Here is a 22,515-nt window from a genome sequence, read left to right on the forward strand (position 1 = left end):
TTTTTATACGATAGATGGAGTAGATGAAAGCATAGAGTTGATAGTTCCGTTAGAGTACGGCAGTGTGAAGATTGTATATAGATATTAGACAAGCGAGCTAGGACAACTTTTAAGGAAGGTACAAATCGGTTTTTTCATCCATCTTTACCAAACTCCCCCTTTGCAGAGGGATGGTATTGCCGGGCCTTACGCTTGACCCCTGCCATCAGATTTTGTACAACCACCTTGTCCACCTTCTTCGCCGCAGAAAGCCAGTTTGCCTTGAACTGCTGCTCGCCCTTAGCAGTTTTTTAGGTCTTCTTTAGGTTCCGCTTGACAATAGCCCAGTATTTCTCAATTGGGCGGAGCTCTGGCGTGTTGGGAGGGTTCTTGTCCTTGGGAACCACCTGCACGTTGTTGGCGGCGTACCACTCCATGGCCTTTTTACCGTAATGGCAAGATGCCAAAACAGTACGGAACAACCGTGTTTCTTCAGGAAAGGCAGCAGACGTTTATTCAAACACTTTTTCACGTAAATTTCTTGGTTGACAGTCCCGGAAGCTATGAAAATGCTGCTTTTCAAGCCACAGGTACAGATGGCTTGCCAAACCAGATATTTCTTTGCGAACTTTGACAGTTTCATGTGCTTGAAAACATCTGCTACCTTTCCCCTTCCTTTTGCCGTATAAAACTCCCGTCCCGGAAGCTGCTTGTAGTCGGCTTTGACGTAGGTTTCGTCGTCCATTACCACGCAGTCAAACCAAAGATGAATACTAAGATGAAACTGTCGGAAGAAAAACTTTCTATTTTAGTGTCCTCTTTCACGGTCCCTTTCATCCATTGAATACCCCTCGTATTCAAGGTAATTTTGTGGTTTTGCTGCCCCTTCGGTAGAGATGAAATTTTGCGCTCATTTTTATCAAAATAAACACACCAAAATCAGAGGTGTCCCATTTTTTAATTACTCGATTAACAACTAATCGATTTTTTTTTGTTTGTTGTGCTGCACTTTTTCCACCAATGAGAGTGCAGCACTTGTTTGAAACGATCGGTGATGATCCTCTGGAGAAGTTAATGCTTATATCGGCATGATTAAACCGATTGCAAATATTTTACCTTTCGGTTCGTTAATCGATTAATCGATAATTCGAATGAAAATCGGCCATCACTAGATGAATGTGAAACGTCATTTCAAATATATGGATCGTATATAAATAATGATACAATTTGAAAGGGACCGGGGCTCATCACAAATTATGTCCACACGGTAACTGAAATAAACACGAGTGCTCACCGGTTGGTCAAACTTCGTCAGCATCGTCGTGTACAGCCTCCGGGATCACGCTTTGGCCGTCGTATTTTGTTTATCATCGCGATTTGGAGTCACTACCTTCTTGTAAGTCGATAGTCCGGCTCGTTTTTTGGCTCGATGCACGGTTGTAGACGATACACCCAGCTTATTTGCAGCATCTCGGAGAGAGAGGTTAGGGTTTCGCTTGAAACTACCGGCAACTCTCTTTGTCGTCTCAGCGGCTTCCGGTTTTCGATTTCCCCCCGATCCAGACTTCCTGGCTGTCGACAAACGTTCCCCAAACACTTTAATTACATTTGTAACGGTTGATTTGGCAACTTTTAGCGATTTTGCCAACTTTGCGTGCGAGTAGCTCGGATTTTCGCGATGCGCGAGCAAAATTTTGATACGCTGCTCTTCTTGCTTGGACGGCATTTTGATAACTGAAGAGTGAATTCCAAAATCAAAATAGGAGCAACATTCTACACACACACACCTTCAAAATGAGGGGTGTTCAGGTTTTTTAAATGCAAAATTGAAAGAAATACGTCAAGTTGATATTGACCAAATTTTGACCGTATCACCCTTTAGTTGATTGATTCCAAGTAACATTATAAATTTAAAGGTGTAAAGGATTCTTCAAGTGGCCTACAAAACTAATATAAAATCAAAAAATTTACTTAAGATGAGTATATATGATATTTCCCGCATTTTTCCCGGTAAATCCGAATTCCCAGTTTTTTTCCCGGATTTGTCGGTTGGATGGACACCCTGTATATGGAAGCACCAGCCGGATCACTGCAAACCCTATACAGAAAACAAAATATTCCACGTGGATGATGATTTCAAACACCTGCGGTGGATAAATAAGTCAGAACAGGTGAAAATATGTTCCTCTTCCTATCCCTAATAAAAAATAACCATAAACTAACGATAACCCAAATAATAGAACTATTCCGCAAATGGTTTGGATGATACCCGGTACACGTCGTTAAGCAAAATAACCATAACAATTTTATTAGGGATGCTTCGCGGTGAAAATTTCCACCCTCATCACTCTATTGAGGGTTCCCCTATTCACCGCCAGAGGCTGAAACAATCACTTAGTTTTTATTGGATTCGCCTATTGAAAAGGCGTTCTAAAGGAAGGGTGAGTTGTTCTGAAAGATTCTTCAAGAATACAGGTGCAATTCCATCAGGTCTTGGTCCTTTAGATGCGTCCAAATTTTATAGTGCATTGAGGACTTCATGTTGACATATTTAATTGACAGATATGTTGTTAGAGACTTCGGGAATGAATGCAAAGAAGTCGCGGGCGCGGTCTTTTTCAGAAAATGTGGTGTATACTTCCTGAAAGAAATTTGCAAAGAGAATGCAGATTTCAGAAGGATTTTCACCTACATTTCCATCAAAATGTATTCGTAACAGAAAATTATTACTTTTCAATTTCGTTTTTACATAATTGAAATAGTTCTTAGGACATGATTTGACTTCACTTTCGACTTACCGATTATATTCTTCATGTGCAGTGTTAATGGCTGTGTTGAGTTGGTTGCATATGTTATGATAGTGTTGTAAATTTGTTCTAGTGTTTTCTTTTTTTGTATAATTTGTGTGTTTGCTGCTTTTTGTTCTTCAAATGTTTTAGTTGTGGATTGAACCACACTGGCAGTTTGTTGTTTTGTGTTCACCTTTTTCTTTTTATTGATACGGGTTCTGAAATTATGTTACGAATATTTGAATGGGGTACGTTAATCGATTTGGTTGGGACCAATAGGCTAGTCAAGTGGTGAGCCAATTTTAAATCGTTAGTGTCCACCGGTTGAGCGTATCCCATTCTAGTCAAAATTCTAGTACTACAATATGTTTGTTTTGATTCGCTATGAAAGTTTGACAGATAAAATGAGGGGTTATTGGATTTTCCTATGTTTCGAGGGGTGCATCGATTAGCTTGGGACCGAAGATAGTACCAGTACCCTCATTTTATCTGCCATCTTTTATAGCGAATCAAAAGAAACATAGTGTAGTACTAGAATTTCGAATAGAATGGGGTACGTTAATCGATGTACTTGGGACCAATAGGCTAGTCAAGTATTGTGCCAATTTAAAATCGTTAGTTTCCACCGGTTGCTGACACTGCCCATATAGCTCTGTAACTGGTAACTACAAATCCAAATATGAGTAATTTTCATATGGAAATAAAATGCTCTGAGTCAATCGAATTCTGTCGCTGAGTTGGTCTGGTTGGCCGTGTATTCTTTTAAGGAGAGCTTCAAGGGAATGCCGATAGTAATTTCAAACGTATAGAATTCTGAGCATAGAAAAAAAAGCCTCACAATTTTAGGCTTATGTTGAAGAGAGTTTCAATGAAATTCCTGGAGTAAGAGTCTTAAGGATACTGAGAGGAAATTCTCATGAAAATTTCTGAGCAGCTTTTATCTCCTGGAGATTCTGAAGAGAATTCCAAGGGAATCGAATTCTCAGGATTATAACGCAAAAGATAATTTGACTCTGTAAAGTTTATTCGATTAAGCCTGTACAAACAAATAAATTCACAAAAAAAAATGCAGGTTAGTTCTAAAGCAATCTCCATAATTCTCCATTGGATGAGGTAAATTCGAGAAGAATTACTAGGAAATTTTGAGTTAATGCTTTTTTTGAGAAAATCATTGAGACTACAATAAAAATTGTAGAGTCCATTCCAAGAGTTTTCTGAACTGTTCTTTGTCATGGAGAAAATTTCTAGGCAATTCCGGAGAGAATCATAACATTATTGAGGAGAAACCTGAAAGTAACACTGAGACTGAAGACATTTTGGGGTGATTCTTCTAAGGAACTTATTGAGAAAATTCCAAATCTATAGGTTTCCAAATAAGTGCGCCTCTGTCACTAGTGAGGTGACCCATATTTCAAGCTGCACTTTGTTCTTTTTTCATTCATACTTACCTTACCAATCAGACTAAGGCCTTGTTGTCCTTCCGAAGAAGTCGTCTCCACTCTACTCGATCCATGGCCACGCTTCGCCAGCCTCGTAGTCTGCAAAGGGTCCACAAGTCGCCTTCTACTTGGTCGATCCACCTTGCCCGCTGCGCGCCTCTTCTTCTTGTTCCTGTTGGGTCGCTTTCTAGAACCATTTCCACTGGGTCATCGTGCGGCATTCTTACGACGTGCCCAGCTCACCGTAGTCGCCCAATTTTTGTAATGTGGACGATGGATGGTTCTCCCAGTAGCTGGTGCAACTCGTGGTTCATTCGCCTCCTTCACATGATTCTAGGCATGATTCTCTGCCATAATGCGTATTTGAATTTCTCTGCTGGTATCATTTTCGACGGTCACCAGTGAGCCCAAATACACGAACTCATCGACCACCTCGATTTCGTCACCGTCAATCTGAACTCGGGGTGGGAGGCTAACTTCCCTAGAAACTCTTCCTTTCATGTATTTTGTCTTTGATGCGTTGATGGCAAGTCCAATCCGTCTAGCTTCAGCCTTCAGTCTGATGTACGTTGCCGCCATCGTCTCAAAGTTCCGTGCCATGATGTCAATGTCATCGGCGAAGCCAAGAAGCTGGATGGACTTCCTGAATATCGTGCAACTCGTGTCTATCTCAGCTCTTCTGATCACACCTTCTAACGCGATGTTGAATAGCAGACACGAAAGTCCATCACCTTGCCGTAACCCCCTTCGAGATTCAAAGGAAGTCGAGTGTCCCCGATGCTCGAACAACGCACATCACTCTATGCATCATCGCCTTGACCAATCGCGTCAGTTTATCCGGAAATCCGTACTCGTGCATAATCTGCCATAGCTGATATCGATCGATTGTGTCGTATGCGGATTTGAAATCGATGAACAAATGATGTGTGGGCACGTTGTATTCGCGGCATTTCTGCAGAACCTGCCGAATCGCGAAAATTTGGTCCGTGGTAGCGCGGGCACCCATGAATCCCGCCTGGTATTGCCCCACGAACTCTCTTGCAAATGGTGACAGGCGGTGGCATAGATTTTGGGAGAGTACCTTGTAGGCGGCGCTCAGCAGTGTGATCGCGCGGTAGTTGCAGCAATCCAACTTGTCGCCCTTTCTGTAGATTGGGCATACGACAGCTTCCATCCACTCCTCCGGTAATATCTCCTCCTCCCAAATCTTGGCAATTACCCAGTGCAGCGCTCTAGCCAGTGCTTCACCACCGTATTTTAATAGCTTACTTAGTAGTTGATCTACACCAGCTGCTTTGTTGTTCTTCAGCCGACCGATCTCCTCCTCAACTTCTTGAAGATCAGAGGCCGGTAGCCTGTAGTCTTCTGCGCGTGCTCCAAGGTATGTTGCCGTGCCACCTTCGTTTTCTGCTGCTTCACCTCACACTCGTTCGTGAGAAGGTTACCGTCCAAGTCCTTGCACATATCGGCTTGCGGCACGTAGCCTTTGCACGAACTTCCGTGTGTCATTTACGCGGTACAGATTTTCCATCGCCTTGCGATCTCGGTCTTCCTGCTGACGCTTCTTCCTTCGGAAAACCGAGTTTTGTCTGTTCCGCGCTTGTCTGTATCGCTCCACATTCAATCTCGTGCGGTGTTGCAGCATTCTCGCCCGTGCTGCATCCTTCTCCTCTACTAACAGTTTGCATTCGCCGTCAACCCAGTCATTTCTTCGATCCGGGATTGCAGTACCTAGTGCCGCTGCAGCAGTACTACCTATGGTGGAACGGATATCCCTTTAGCTATCTTCAAGAGAAGCTGCACCAAGCTGCTCTTCCGTGGGTAGTGCAAGTTCCAGCTGCTGCGCGTAGTCCTGGGCAACTCCGGCGTCCCGTAGTTGCTCAATGTTGGGTCGCGGCGTTCGACTTCGACGGGTGTTATGCATCGTCGAGAGTTTTGAGCGCATGCATACTGCAACTAGGTAGTGGTCCGAATCTATGTTCGGTACGTGCGGACGTTGATAATGTCGGAGAAGAATTTCCCGTCGATTAGAACGTGATCGATTTGGTTTTCTGTGTGTTGGTCAGGTGATCTCCAGGTGGCTTTGTGGATATCCTTGCGGGGGAAAAAGGTACTTCGAACTACCATTCCTCGAGAGACTGCAAAGTTCACGCATCGTTGGCCGTTGTCGTTCGATACGGCATGCAGGCTGTTTGGCCCGATTGCCGGTCTATACATTCCCCCTTATTCTGCGAGTCACGTGACTCTCTGTCACCGGTGAGGTGACAATTGTCACCTCGTGTGAGGTGACTCTCCATGTAAATCAAATGGAGAGTCACCTCACACGAGGTGACTATTGTCACCTCACCGGTGAGAGAGAGTCACGTGACTCGCAGAATAGGGGGATTGCCTCCCGTCCTACCTGAGCGTTTATGTCGCCGATAGAGATTTTGACGTCCCGTTGCGAACAGCCGTCCTACACCTGCTCCAGCTGCGCATAGAACGCTTCTTTCTCGTCGTCGGGTCTCCCTTCGTGTGGGCAGTGCACGTTGATGATGCTGTAGTTGAAGAAACGGCCCTTAATCCTCAACATGCACATGCATTTTTTTTTCTCATTCAATCTGGATCAAAACTCATAATGAATAAAATTGCACTAGAATGATATCATTGTTGAAATCCAGAGACCACGTCGGGCCCGTAGGTGAATTCAGACGATCACACTGACATGCCAACAAGGATTTTCGAAGAATTCTAAAACCGCAACAAACACCATCCAATGTCCACTAAAACTGAAATGTGTGTGTGTGAGTTTTTATTATTTTGCTTCGCTCCTTCTTTTCAAGTCAATTAATTTGATTATATTTATTGTATTAATTTACTCTCGGCTCTAAATAAGTTTAATCTTTATATATATATAAGATACCATAGTTTTTTTTTTCCTTACCTTAAATCATCAACTCTCACTTTAAACTTACGCTTCGTTTCAGTATTTCTGTTGTTTCTTTGTGAAATTATTCAGCAATTAAATTAGTTTACATTTCTACAGAAAAAAAAACATAAAACATAAAGCAAAAAATAAACAATAAATAAAACTCTAGTTACTTTTTGGAAAACTGATTGTAGGTAAAAAAAAACAATCGTTTTTAATTCGTGTGAGGATTGCCGGGGTGGGGGCATTGACGGAAGATGATGAAAACATCCGTCAAGATGGCGCTCGCAACAAGATTCGATGGCATCACTGGGTAAAATTAAACTAGAGATCGCTACCCGAACAGTACCGTCATTAGCAGGAGAGTTTTTCAGAGAGAGTGCCTAAACGTGATCAACAGTGAATGGGGATGAATTGGGCGCAATGGTATAGGGAATAAGTAGAGAAATGGGTACCTGTTTGACGAAATGATTTCATGTCAAATTTGTTCGGAAGCGAAGAAACTTTTCAAGATGGACGGCAAATTAAAGTAATTCTACAATGATTCAAAAACTGACTGCGAAGACAAAAAGCTGCTCGCGTTACAAATTTAATGAACTAAAACAAACGAAGCAAACGAAAATCAAAAAAAAATACTATTAAATTTTGGTTAGTTTGCGATTTGCTCGTTATCTACAATGTGTTTGTTTTCTAAAAATCCTCGATGGATACAAAATTTCGTGGTACAAAAGTCTCTCTACTAGCAATTGTTGCTCGCATCCAAGTAACACGTCACTATAAGAACCGTAAGAATATATAGGGCTATAGTAGGTAATAGCAGCAGAGTGTAGCAATCATCATACTAATTTCTAATATCTGTGTGTACGCTAACTTGGTTGAAATTTGAAGAACGAGTGTGTGGTTATGAAAGGATCTTGGTATAGAAGGAAAAATCTTACAGTGTCTATTTCGACTGCTGGTGCTGTTGACTAGAAGAATTGGACGAAGAATGCGATAGAGAAGCACCGGAACCGGTTCTAGCAGTCGTTCCATTAGGCACTTGCTGCTGTTCACCGCTATTGGTAGACTCACTGGCGTCAGTCGCTGCGGAACCGGCAGCTTCCGCTTTGGCCTCCAGGACGGCGATGCAGTGGTTTATGCTCTTGATAGCTTCCCTGCGGGCGGATTTGATTTGCGGTTGATCTTCGGCATCGATCGAGTCCAGCTTTAGCAGATTCTGAGTCAGCATCTCGTCTAAGAAAATGTAGGATTTGTCCTTTTTGCCTTCCTTGCTGCCCTGGAACTTTTCCACCTGGTCGAAGATCTGCAGAACGTCTCGCTGGATGTTTTGAATTTTGCCGATCGGATCATTCGCCGGAGGTGGCATCGGTTTAGACTGTGAATCCGGCTGATCATGGGCTGTCTGCTGCTGTTTATCCGCTTGCTGTTGTTCTTGCTGGTACTGCTGATACCGCTGGGCTTGCTCCTGTTGGTATTGCTGTTGCTGCTGGGCAGCGGTCGGAGGAGACGGAGTTTGCCGTGGTTGAGATGAACCACGAGGCTGTGACTGCTGGTGTTGTGAAGCCGAATGCGGCTGCTGCTGCGACGGAGGCACTGTTGACGAAGCATCTGTAAATACAGGAACTTGCCTGGCCGGTGACGCTTCCCGAGCCGGACTGGTCTTGTTGAAAATGGACGAATTGCCGAAACTCCTCACCGGAAAATCACGCGCTTTGTCAAAGATGGACCCATGCTTGAAGAAGTCGTTGGTATTATGCGAAGGCATATCCATGCGTGGCATGTCCATCCGAGGCATCTCCGGAATCGAACTGGACGAGGAATTGTTACTCGGCTGAGTTTCCGGCACCTTATTCACCAACGGCTCCGATCGTCCCTCGACAAAGATCGGAATGTGCCGCACCGTGGGCTGAGATGGTTGCTGTTGAGACATCGCGCCGGTGATCTGCAATAGAAAACCAGACGTTTACGTCACACTCCATTATCAATAACTTCCTGCCTCTGTTTCTCCTACACAAATCCACAACCAATTTCCTAATTTAGACGATTAGTCACCCTCTTTCTATGAAGAATACTTCTCAAACTACACAACAAATTCCCATCACAGCCATCAGCTCCTGGAGCGATTACGAAAGCAAATCAATGAAAAAGATGACCAAAAACCCACCTTGGTCTATTCTGTCAGAACTGTTCCTTTAATTTCTGAGCTTTGCTTCTTCCGCACACCGCCTTCGGTCAATTTCGCACTTCAATGAAGCTTCCTCACACTCGAAGTGTTTTCCTTCGTCTCCAACCAGCTGCTTCTCGCGGATTGTGCTTCCTCCTCTCTCACGCACACAAATACCCGCACACGACCACAATGGCAATCACCCCGCGACGGAGATGTCGAGTTTGTTCTAGAACAGCTCGCCTTCCTGCGATGGGCTGCTGCACAATTTTCGATGCACGATTTTTACACTTTTGCGACCCGGTACGAACTACGGCAATCGTTGCGGGGGCTTCTTCCGGTGAGGGTTTCAACCGGAAGCGGGTTTCGATCGGTTTTATGCACTTTTTCGGGCTTTATTTGTACAAAAGAGCTGCTGCTGGTACGCACTAACTTTTTTCGCGAGTTCGGCTGCTGGCTGGAGGATGAAAAATATGAATGAGTAAAGATATTTGACAGCTGTTCGATTGTGACATCGGCGATGATTGGCGGACGCCACACAGGACGAGCGAATCACACGGGCGAGAATGCAGGGGTGTATTTGCTATTGAAATTGGAAAACATCGAAAGTTAGACAATATTAAACAGTATGAACTAGTTATTCCGATATTCTTCAATTGACTTCTCGACGCAAGATCTCACTAATACCAACAATCAATACGAAACTAACGATTTTAAATTGGCTCACCACTTTAGTAGCCTATTGGTCCCAAGCAAACGATTAACATACCCTATTCTAGTTGAAATTCTATTACTACACTATGTGTGTTTTGATTCGCTATGAAAGTTTGACAGATAACATCAGGGGTGTGTGGATTCATGCAGAACATGCAGGGGTGAGTGAAATAGCTTGGGACTGCTTGGGACCGTTGTTCTGGTACTGAGTGAGCCAAAAATAATAATGATTTTCTTCGGGACCCAGTGGTCTTAGAGTTACCTCTATGCTAATACACAGCAAAAAAAAAATGTATTATCGATCAACGTAATTCAAGCTGATGTATGAAATAATGATGTAATAGCAAAACGCAGATACAATATTACATCAATGGATGTAATTTTGTTCACAAAATCAATGTACATCGTACCATGTGATATTACACAACCGATGGATTGACCTGCACAGTAAAAAAAGTTGTTGGATATTACATCTAAACAGCTGCACAGAGATCATTCCACCGGTAGTGTAATATTACGTTGTACGACACCCAGGAATGGGGCATAAACCAGGGGTTTGACATATTGCTGAATACACGTACTCAACATCAAAACAACAAAACATATCATGGTACCGCTGACAACGTTGCAGATGTTCGGTACGCAGCAAACTTAAGCGATATGACAGCCATATCCATCCCCTGGCATAAACTTGGACATTATGTGCATCCAGAGCTATCGCTTATTCTACAACAATCTGAGGATCGCGACTAAGGTTGCGCCCTGATCTGCACTCACCTGTTATTATTCATTACGAATCTAAATTCTCAGATATTTTACGTAATTATTTAGTTAATTTACTTGAAATCCGATAAGTGAACAGTAGAACGTATTACCAACAATCAATACGAAACTAACGATTTTAAATTGGCTCACCACTTTAGTAGCCTATTGGTCCCAAGCAAACGATTAACGTACCCTATTCTAGTTGAAATTCTATTACTACACTATGTTTGTTTTGATTCGCTATGAAAGTTTGACAGATAACATCAGGGGTGTGTGGATTCATGCAGAACATGCAGGAGTGAGTGAAATAGCTTGGGACTGCTTGGGACCGTTGTTCTGGTACTGAGTGAGCCAAAAATAATAATGATTTTCTTCGGGACCCAGTGGTCTTAGAGTTACCTCTATGGTATTACCATAGAGGTAACTCTAAGACCACTGAGTCCCGAAGAAAATCATTATTATTTTTGGCTCACTCAGTACCAGAACAACGGTCCCAAGCAGTCCCAAGCTATTTCACTCACCCCTGCATGTTCTGCATGAATCCACACACCCCTGATGTTATCTGTCAAACTTTCATAGCGAATCAAAACAAACAAAGTGTAGTAATAGAATTTCAACTAGAATGGGGTACACCATAGAAGTACTTGGGACCAATAGGCTACTCAAGCAGTGAATCAATTTAAAATCGTTAGTTTCCACCCCCTGGTATTACCATAGAGGTAACTCTATGACCACTGGGTCCCGAAGAAAATCATTATTATTTTTGGCTCACTCAGTATCAGAACAACGGCCCCAAGCAGTCCCAAGCTATTTCACTCACCCCTGCATGTTCTGCATGAATCCACACACCCCTGATGTTATCTGTCAAACTTCCATAGCGAATCAAAACAAACATAGTGTAGTAATAGAATTTCAACTAGAATAGGGTACGTTAATCGTTTGCTTGGGACCAATAGGCTACTAAAGTGGTGAGCCAATTTAAAATCGTTAGTTCCGTATTGGTTGTTGACTATACTCTGGTATTCGAGGTGAAAACGCTCCCCGCCATCGTTGAGTTGGTCTCCTACTTAGCGTCCAGGCAAGTGCTGCGCTCATCAAGTGGGAGCCTGTTAATGAGAGGATAATCGTTGCCAGATTTAGAACACGGGTTCGTAACCTTACCATAATCCAATGTTATGCGCCAACCGATGCTGCCGAGCTACAGGACAAGGAGAATTTTTACAGTCAACTGAATGCCGTCGTGGATAAGGTTCCAAAGAGTGACATCAAGATCTACACTGGTGACTTCAATGCGAAGATCGGCTCCGACAACACGGACTATGAGCGTGTCATCGGACGCTGTTTGCAGAATTTTGTGGCAATAACGACATGGTGATCGGGGGCTCGCTCTTCCCCCATCGGCCAGTGCACAAAGTCACGTGGGTTTCCCGTGATGGACATACCGAGAATCAGATCGACCACATCTGCATCAGCCGAAAATGGAGACGGAGCCTTCTTGATGTCCGGAATAAACGCAGCGCCGACATCGCGTCTGACCATCACCTTCTAATCGGTGAAATCCGCCTACGCATGGCGCGGATTCAGCGACGGGAAGAGAGACTCGGGCGGCGGTTCAACACACGCCAACTTGAAGATCCAGCTGTAAAAAGGTCTTTTGTTCATGAACTTGAGACTCGAGCTGCGGACGTTCCAGAAGGTGGCAGCGTAGAAGAACAATGGACGGCCATCAATAATGCCCTTATAGAAACAAGCGAGAACAACTTGGGTGAGCTACGCACCCAGAGGAAAGAGTGGATCACAGATGAAACCTGGCGGAAGATTGAGGAGCGTAGAGAAGCAAAAGCCGCGATAGAGCGGGCGAGAACCAGAGGAGCCAAGAACGAAGCCCGTCAACGGTACTCGGCTCTAGAGAAGGAAGTCAAGCGCTCTTGCAGACGGGACAAGCGAGCGTGGGTGAACTCCCTGGCCGACGAAGGACAGAAAGCCGCAAGCACTGGCGATATACGCCTCCTCTACGATATCTCACGACGTCTGAGTGGAGCAAGGATGAACCCGAGGATGCCAGTGAAGGACACGACTGGACAATTGCTTACCGACCCCACTGACCAGCTGAAACGCTGGTTTGAGCACTTCGAACAACTTCTTCAAGTTTCGACGGCCAACCAGCCATCAACATTTCGGCATGATCCGCCTAGGGTGCGGCGCATCATTCGCGTCAATTCCGAGGCCCCATCACTGCAGGAGATTGAAGCAGCTATCCGAAGCATGAAATCCAATAAGGCTCCAGGGGTCGATCGCATATCAGCAGAGATGCTCAAAGCTGACCCCATGCTATCCGCACAAATGTTGCATCAACTATTCTGTAATATCTGGGGCACCGCGACTTTTCCGGCCGACTGGATGCAGGGCATCTTAGTGAAGGTCCCAAAGAAGGGGGATCTGACTGTGTGCGACAATTGGCGAGGCATCATGTTACTGTGTATTGTTCTCAAAGTTCTGTGCAAAGTTATCCTGAATCGGATACAGGAGAAGATCGACGCGACTCTCCGACGGCAGCAGGCAGGATTCCGTGCCGGAAGATCTTGTGTGGACCATATTGTCACGCTCCGCATCATCCTGGAGCAGGTCAATGAATTCCAAGAGTCCCTTTATTTGGTATTCATTGACTACGAAAAAGCTTTCGACCGTCTCAATCACGAGAATCTGTGGGGCGCCCTGAGACGCAAGGGAGTCCCGGATAAAATCGTCAATCTCATCGAAGCGCAGTATGAGGCTTTCACGTGCAGAGTTCTGCATAACGGAGCCTTGTCCGACCCTATCCGGGTAGTCGCTGGTGTGAGACAAGGATGTATACTATCACCGCTACTGTTTCTCATCGTAATCGACGAGATCATGGTAGGTGCAATTGACCGTGTACCGAACCGTGGGCTGCTTTGGCAGCCTATCACCATGGAGCATCTCAACGACTTCGATTTGGCTGATGATGTTGCTCTACTAGCACAACGGCGCTCTGATATGCAGAGTAAGCTCAATGACCTAGCCGAACGCTCCTCTGCGGCGGGTCTCACCATCAACGTCAACAAGACCAAATCGTTGGATATCAACACGGGCAACCCTTCCAACTTTACGGTAGCGGGGCAAGCAGTGGAGAAGGTCGAAAGTTTCCAATATCTTGGCAGCCAAATAGCGTCGGACGGCGGGACCAAGAGCGACATAGGTGCACGAATCAAGAAGGCTAGGGCTGCCTTTGCGAGTTTACGAAACGTATGGAGATCCAACCAGATAAGTCAACGCACCAAAATCCGAATTTTCAACTCGAACGTGAAATCTGTGTTGTTATACGCCAGCGAGACGTGGTGTGTATCAACGGAGAACACTCAAAAGCTGCAGGTCTTCATCAACCGATGCCTGCGGTATATAATTCGTGCCTGGTGGCCTCACAACTGGATCTCGAATGCCGAGCTCCATCGTCGATGTCATCAGAAGCCGATAGCAACAGAAATTCGAAAGCGAAAGTGGAGGTGGGTCGACCACACACTTCGACGGGGCGGAAACGAAATCTGCAAGCAAGCGCTGGATTGGAATCCAGCAGGACATCGCAGCAGAGGCAGACCCAGGGGCTCATGGCGGCGGAGCCTCAATAAGGAAATTAAGCAAGTCGATAGAAATCTGACCTGGGCCCAGGTCAAGGCAAAAGCGAGCAGCCGCCCAGGATGGAAGTCTTTCACGTAGGCTCTTTGCACCGCTGGTGGTGCACAGGACCCTTAAGTAAGTAAGTAAGTAAGAACCATGAATTTCGTTGTGATTTTATGGTAATCGACAAAAATGTCCAATGTTTTGACAATAAACACCATGGTTGCAATGACAATGAAAATCATTGTATTTTTATTGGATTTTTACGGGGATGCATGATGTTAGATTACACTATAAACTATATGTAAAGCCTGGGGGCAAGACAGCTGCACTCAGAGTAAATATATTTGCAGCGAGTAAATTTGAGTTACTCATAATTACTCAAAAATGATCAAAGTAGTCTCGATTTTCTGATCAAAGAAATATCGTCTGACAGCATATTTCGTTTGGAGCATCTGTTTGCCCATTTGACAGATCGAATCGTGCGTTTAGAAATCGAATTGCGGACAAACGAAATGCTACTGTGGTGGTTTGACTACACGTCGGTTTTACGGGGCTTGTCGTTCGTGTGTGGATTGGATGCCAATCCCTCATTGGTGAGGATTGACACGGCCTAGGACGATACAGGAGTGACGGGAGTGACCCGTTCCAAAAAGAGAATGCTCCTTTTTGGTTACCTGAGGTACAACCTGAGATTTAAGCTTCCTTCGTGGTCAATAGAATTGGTCCTTGACTGCTGATTGTGGCATATTATGTAGCTGCTGATTCTAGACCAGATTTGGCCAGCTTCGCCAGCGTAAGAAATCCACTTCAACTTTAGCGCTTTGCCAGCAATCGTAAATGTATCATTGAAAAAGCGTTGCCAGATGTATTGCCTTTAGCAATTAATTAAAGTTTATTGAAACAAGCAATTGTGAAGTTAAACTGGATGTATTTAATGGTGAATAAATATCAAAAACTGAATAAATAAAAAAAACGACCATTTAAGGCATTTTAGCGGTCCAATTAAAAAAATTACAGAAGATTGAATTCAACACTAACAGGAGAGATAGCAGCAGTGCTACAAACTGTATTGCTCTAAGAATTGAATTTATTGAATTATTTTAGTCTAATCCTAACCTACCCTAGTAGCACGCTTGTCACAAATCAATTGTAAAAACCTAGGGGCATCCCACTCTAAACTTTGTATTTCTATCGATATACCTATAGATACCTGGGAATATTTATAAATACTTAAGAAATACTTAAGAAATATCTAACGATGGTTTGTTTGCTCGGTTGCTATATTCTATAGACAAATTTCATTTGTTTGATTATCTGACGTTTGGATTCAAATCTTAACCGAACGGTAACAGTTTTTTGTTGCGTATAATTTTAAGACGATAGGAAAAGAAAAAGTGTTCAGTTTGATCAGAAAGTTAATGGTCAATTTGTAGTCGATAGCCACACACTTAGAAAAATTGATGCAAAATTAAGTGCTCTGAGACTGACATATACGAGCGTCGGTTTTGACATAAAATTGAGTCCAAATAGAGGCGAAATTCAGCTCAACCAAATGTACTTTCAAGCTTTTCAGTCTCGGAACACTTAATTTTGCATTACATGTTTGTTTACGTCGCATCCTTTATGTCAAAGATGGATTCCATCGCGTGTAAGATTAGGTATTTCTAAGTGTGCAGTCATCTACACGTTTCGTAACGGGTGGCGATTTGACTCCCATAATGAAGAGGACCACGATGGAACAGCGGATAGAGCTAAACGCATAACGAAAGGGAGTTGCTGGGTGGTGGATTAGCTTAGACCAACAGTCAGGGATGTAGACACGTCCCCTTCAGTAACGGCGCAGAAGCTCCCGGTGTCTAACAGTTGTGATTTTCAATGTTAATAGAATTAACTACACGCCACTGAACGTATCGTACGTGACTCGTTGATCCAGTCTCAAGAGGAAGCTATACTGATGGCCATTGGAACATTTCGATTATTGCTCGTTTAAATGTATCGTTCAAAATATAGATCTGGAAATGACTATCATGTTACGGAGGTTTTCATCGAGGTTTTAATCCACTAGGATATTTGAACTAGGATATTTAAACTGATGGGAGCTGAATCGGAACTTGTAACATCCGGATAGCCGAGTCTAATAGCTTCCGTAGCGTTGCAGAAATGAACAACATTCCCATGGATTTCTCCCCATACGATGTCCTTCTACTTGAAGCTCATAAAGGTCGCCAAGTTGGACAAGTTCAAATCGAAAAATCGGTTCAGAACAAAATTTAGAACGGTTATTAAAATTTACTATCATAACATTCAATTCACCTGTTATTTTTCTTACAGACGCTTACTTTGAACATTTCCATGTGGACATTATGATCCTACAGGTTTAGTTTGAAGAAAATCTAGTATTCCAACCTAAAGAAACCAATAGAGTTGGAACCATTGAGTTGGAAAGCATGCATTAACTACAACTCGCAAAAATTAGAGAAAATGTACCCCCCCCCCTTCCCATTCGTCACGTTGTTCCAATACCTAATGCATTGCTTGTCACATATTTGTAAATCCCCCTCCCCCCTAAGATCGTGACGAATTTAATGGATACTTCATTAGAGGTTTGAACTAGCTTCTAGTGGATAGTTCCAATAATTTTACGTCACAGATTAAAAAAAAATGTGGCGATATTGGGGGCATGCTCATTAAATGGGTTAATGACCTGAAGGATAACCTTACAAAAATGCTCCATTTTCCATTTTTCATTTTATCGTTTAAAAAACCATATTGTAATTTTAAAATTAATGTTATTTATATTTTCGGTGGTTCGGAAAAGTATGATTGGTCTGTTAAATTTTTAGTAGTCCTGAGAATAAACAGTTTCATTGTGTTCAGCTTTTATTTCATAATACATACAGTCAACAACATACATTTTTCCACAAATATGGAACACTTCCATATGATGAACACACTAGACTGACTGTAAGTAATTAAATGTTCTTTAAATGTATGGGATTGTACACATTTAAAGCTCTTTGGTTCCACAATCGTCTTCTAGGATCCTGATGTTGGAGAAAACGGATCAACAATATTTGGTGTACTTTATTTTCACATTTTAGATCCCTGAAAAACATACATTTTGTTATATCCTTTCGTAGGCGGATTTGAAATACGTACCCCTTGGAATGAATGCAGACTTCATTTGAAATAAACTCATTTTATACTCTAAAAAATGATCAGATCACGCGATTAAAATTATCGAACTGATGGAGCAAAAAACAACAAACATAGCACTAGCAACCGGCCATAAAACAAAGTTACTACGATGAAAATAAAACCTAGAATTAAAATACTTAAAAATACTTAGCGATACTTACGAGATATTTAAAAATATTTAATAATTATTTGAACTAAAGTTTAGAGTGGGATGCCCCTAGGTAAAAACTTATATACGACTTATTTCAGTCATAAACAAGTTGCTGTAACTTATTGTGATGAAAGTGTGCTACTCGGGTATCGAATCACCCCAAAAGTCCCTATACAGAAATTCCAAGAAAACACGCCAACTTACTTTGCTTGACAGCATCCACACTAATCCAGCATTTAGTTGTTCGGTATTTTTTTGTACTGGGCTGGCACGGTAAAACGAAAGATTTACTGAAAATTCAGTTTAAATCAGGTGAATAACCGACGTTCTGTAAAACACAAACTGAACTTCGGTATCGTTTGATGCAAAATACTGTACACAGAACATTTATTTACTGAGAAAGTCGTTAATTTCCAAATGTTCGTGATTTCACGAAAAGTCAGTAAAAATAATTACTGTGCACAAAGTAGTCTTTATTTTTTTACCGACTGGTCAGCAAAATAGCCACCTTGTTTTACCGACCACGAATTGTAAACTCTAACCTGTCAATTTTATTCCCGCCGCCATTTTAGCTTCAGTAAAATCCGGGAGCAAATGTTGAATCGCGCAGTTTTGTTAAAATTTGAATAATATCATGAATTATATCATGACGGAACTGGGAAAGCTCGACAGCGAAATTGAAGACATATTTCGTTGGTACCAACACTAATTATTTACTCTTTTTGCAGTTCCTTGATCTCCAACAAATTTTGATTAACAAAATGGATGTTTGTATTGTTTGCTTTCACTGTCGACGCGCTATTCCGGGGTACGTCAAGGGATTAAGTCGTCATATTAATTGGCATATTATAAACGGTGAATTGCACCAGGATTCATGCTTTTATTACTGCACATTCACTACTTTTAATATAACTGGGTAACACGGTATAATAATGAACCAAATAACTGTCTTCTCAGTTAAATTGCAGCGAAATAAACAAAAAGAAAATACTGGGTTTTCCAGTATACGCAACTAGAACCAATTACTGAATGAACAGTTATTTTTGACAGATTGACTTTACGGACAGTTCGGTAATGCAAATTATTTCTGTGATGATTACTGGGCGATCCGCAATTCAAAAACCCAGTAAAATTTTACTGACTCCAGTAATCTAAAGTTAGTGTGTCGGTTTAAACATTATTTTCAATAGAGATTTTCACGTTCGGTTGTATTGGTGCGATATGTAAGAGTGTGTTAGTGAATATCCGAGGAAAATACGTAACAAATCGATGTCAAACTCATTTTGACAGATCTACTTTCATACATTTTTTAGGTTAGCCAGAGGAAAATAATAAACAACTTTACACGGTGTTGCTCCCGCTAGGGTGCGTGCGTTAAACGTCACTAATCTCTATATACCAATCAGGTTGCTATGTGTATATAAGTCATTGAGCAGCGTGAGTTACTCCGAGTTACTCAAAATTAACTTCAGTTTTACTCATGATCGATAGCTGTCTTGCCCCCAGTGTAAAGCTAATAAATAACTCAGAAAATGGGGAGCCGTGAAATGTTATAAATTTTTTGGCCATCAACATGCGGACGCGGTTTTCTCGATATGGTGATTTTGGAATTCAGCCCTTTTCAAATGTTAGTCTAACCATAGAGGTAACTCTATAAGACCACTGGGTCCCGAAGAAAATCATTATTATTTTATGGCTCACTCAGTACACGGATAGAAATCTCCTTATACCTTTTGGCAAATTTCCATTGCTGATTATTCATAAAATGTATAAGTCAACTAATAAGCAGACGCCTTGCAAAAAGTTAATAAAGATCATGTGTCAAATGAAATGTATAAGCGGTCACACATACCTTTTATGCATTCTAATAGGACCTATGTGGTTTGTTTTATGGAATGTATAAGGCTGATGCTTTGGCAAAAATGTATAAGTGAAACACATGAATTAAATAATTGATTTTCGTTTCGTGTACCAGAACAACGGTCCCAAGCAGTCCCAAGCTATTTCACTCACCCCTGCATGTTCTGCATGAATCCACACACCCCTGATGTTATCTGTCAAACTTACATAGCGAATCAAAACAAACATAGTGTAGTAATAGAATTTCAACTAGAATAGGGTACGTTAATCGTTTGCTTGGGACCAATAGGCTACTAAAGTGGTGAGCCAATTTAAAATCGTTAGTTTCGTATTGATTGTTGGTCTAACGGTTCTATTCATTTGGTGGGATTTAAGTTTTTTTTAATTTGAAAGATGTATTCTCGGATGTATTCTGTTATTGTACCAGACTTATTTCTGACAGACCAAGAATCAATTTCGAAAAACACCTATAAAACAGAGGGATTTTCGAACATTATAATTTATTTTCGTGTGAAGTGAAAATTCACCAAATCGAACACAGCCTGAATGGAAGAGATTTTTTTTTTTGTATAATTCGAATAAATGAATCTTGGGACTTTTGTCGCCCTCGGGGTTCCACGGCGATGTTTTTCTCCCTTTAACACAACCCTGTCGATTTGCCCGGAAATCTCGCGATATTTTTGACAGCATTCTCTTCCCACGGTGTACTCCTATCGTGCCTCTTCCATTTTAACTCACACACTCGTGTGCTAATTTTCGCTGGTTTCGCATTCAGAATTTTCTCCTTCAAGCGTGTGGATCGTTTCGTCAGCGTTTTCGTTCGGAAAAATTGCTATTGTGGAAAATAATTGTTGTTTGTAAAAATGCTCGAACTCTAGTGGATGTGAATACGCATTTCCGGACGAAGAAAATGATCGAGTGTTGCGTCAATCTGTGCCCGTCGAATTCGTCGGACGGGGAAGTTTCGTTCTATCGCTTTCCGGTGATTCGATCGGATGGGAATCGTCAGTCATCGATCGAGCGAAGATCCGCTTGGATCCGTGTTGTGGGGCGGAAAAACATCGACTGGGATCTGGCGGTGGTGTGCAGTCGGCACTTTGCCTCTGGACGACCGTCGCAGTTGTACGAGCACGACAATACGGATTGGGTTCCGTCGCTGGAGCTGAACGGTGAGGGGCTAAAACGAGTGAGGAAGGTTGTGGTCGAACCCAGAGCATCGCCGACGACGGCGGTGGTGGTGGAGGACGGGGCCGCCCCACACGAACCTAAGCAGAGTATTTTGGGATCGCTGCTGTTGGCACGGAGTACGAATCCACCATTTCCTAAGGTGTTGTTGAAAGATCCGTTTGAGGAGACAATCAGAACGTAAGTTTATTGTTGATGGTGGTAATCGGCTCTATTTTGTTGTCGATATTTTCTGCTGTCAGTCGATGCGCGATTGTGATTCTCTCTTTGGCTTGAATGAAGATGGTGTTATTCGGTCCACCAATACCTACATGGAGCGGTCATTCTTGGTTCCGAGATACATAAAATAGCACCAATACTGTTCGGGTGGCGGAGCAAATAGAGAAAACCTGCATTTCCATTCAAAATTTGTTCCCAGCAGCATCAGCGAGGAGCACATTCAGAACCTTTTTCTTTGAGTAGCAGTGAGTTTTCTCATAATCGACGAAAATCATCATAGCCGATCCCGTCGAAGTGCAAAATGTAAACAATCGAGCCTCGTGCAAGGGTGGATGGTGAAATTGGTAAAAACAGGACTTTTTCCAGGTGGAATTTGCAACTTGTTCAAGCGCCTATTGTGCGTTGAAAGAAAGAAGCAGCTTGGTGGAACATTCGAACAACATGCGGAGGAATCTGGCAATGTGAGTATCTGTTCTACGTTGTGGCAAGCGCACATACGAACGAATTTCTCCATGAGGTTCTACCGACGATAGTTATGTGGATCGGATGGATCGGCGGAGGGTGCTTCTTCCTTCTTTTTTTCTCACTTCGTCGGTTCCACCATTGATCCCCATCGCATAGATTACCTCATTGAGGCCGACCGAACACACTCGTCGACGGCAGCAATAGAACGTACCAGTTTGTTTGCTGGTATTGGGTTGGTGTGTTTTGTGAAGCAACGAACATACGACAAAGAGGCAAGGAACGAGCGGACCGTGCGGAGGGAACTCGATTGAGAGAAGATACAAAACACAAAAGACAACACACAAAGGCGGTCGAAGTATACTGCTTCTTCTTATTCTTTTTGCTAGCATTGTTGTTAGGCGGTTATTGCTTCGCAGAGGCGAGATCTTCTCGGTTGGTCGGCAGGCAAACAGGCAGCATGGGTCAGCCAGCAGTCGCATACAATCTGCTTTTGGCTTAGCTGCGTACGATGAATGTTTCATTCTCTCGTCGTTGTTGTCTTAACAGATTCTCCCCCGTCACTGAATACCTACAACCGCCCGTCGAAATAATGGACGGCCTTTGGTAGTGTGTGCGTGTTTGTGTTTGTTTTTCTCCTGCTGGTGGTTCGATTGGACGGACGGTTATTTTTTATTAGTTTCCTCATTTTAGCAGCAGCGGCGATGGCGATAGTGTTCAACTCTGTATGGCGGAGTGACAGAGATGGCAGAACGAAAAAAAAAAACACGTCTATTGTTCTCCTTGGATCGAACGAGCGCACGGCGCAGGGTAGCTTGACTGTACCGAAACGAATCGACGTTCAACGAGCATCGGAGAACCTGTATGTATCGCACAGAACAATGGCTCTTTCGTAGCGTGCTTTCAATGAAGAGCTGGTATAGTGCTGGTGGAATGTTCACGACTACGGGCAATTTTTTTTATTGTTGTTTTGTGTGTTGCGAGCTGCTGGCTGCTGTTAGTGATGTTTCGCACAGAAGGATCGATGATGTTGGTTTATTTAATTT

General features: G+C 42.8%; 2 protein-coding genes across 5 annotated transcripts in view; one reads left to right on the forward strand and one right to left on the reverse strand.

The window, feature by feature from the left end:
- Positions 1 to 7,739: 7,739 nt before the first annotated feature.
- On the reverse strand, positions 7,740 to 9,705 carry stv (starvin). Its single transcript, XM_065225971.1, has 2 exons — positions 9,280 to 9,705; positions 7,740 to 9,057 (listed from the first exon to the last, which is right to left on the reverse strand). The coding sequence occupies exon 2, from the start codon at positions 9,043 to 9,045 to the stop codon at positions 8,059 to 8,061; it is 987 nt and encodes a 328-aa protein (XP_065082043.1). The 5' UTR covers positions 9,046 to 9,057; positions 9,280 to 9,705; the 3' UTR covers positions 7,740 to 8,058.
- A 10,652-nt stretch (positions 9,706 to 20,357) lies between these two features.
- The window catches only part of LOC135704478 (zinc finger protein 236-like), a 29,028-nt gene continuing 26,870 nt past the window's right edge, over positions 20,358 to 22,515 (forward strand). For 2 of the 4 annotated variants that reach the window (XM_065225958.1, XM_065225959.1), the window contains exon 1: positions 20,358 to 20,968. In XM_065225958.1, the coding sequence (XP_065082030.1) occupies positions 20,514 to 20,968 (455 nt within the window). In that variant the 5' untranslated portion in view covers positions 20,358 to 20,513. Of the gene's footprint in view, positions 20,969 to 21,058; positions 21,469 to 22,207; positions 22,499 to 22,515 lie in introns of those variants that run through there. The other 2 variants (XM_065225961.1, XM_065225960.1) reach the window with 2 other exon arrangements.

Source organism: Ochlerotatus camptorhynchus, unplaced genomic scaffold (genome assembly GCF_037179485.1).
Source record: "Ochlerotatus camptorhynchus isolate MF236.1 unplaced genomic scaffold, CSIRO-AGI_Acam_v1.1 ptg000242l, whole genome shotgun sequence".
In the NCBI taxonomy this organism is placed as follows: Eukaryota; Metazoa; Arthropoda; class Insecta; order Diptera; family Culicidae; genus Ochlerotatus; species Ochlerotatus camptorhynchus.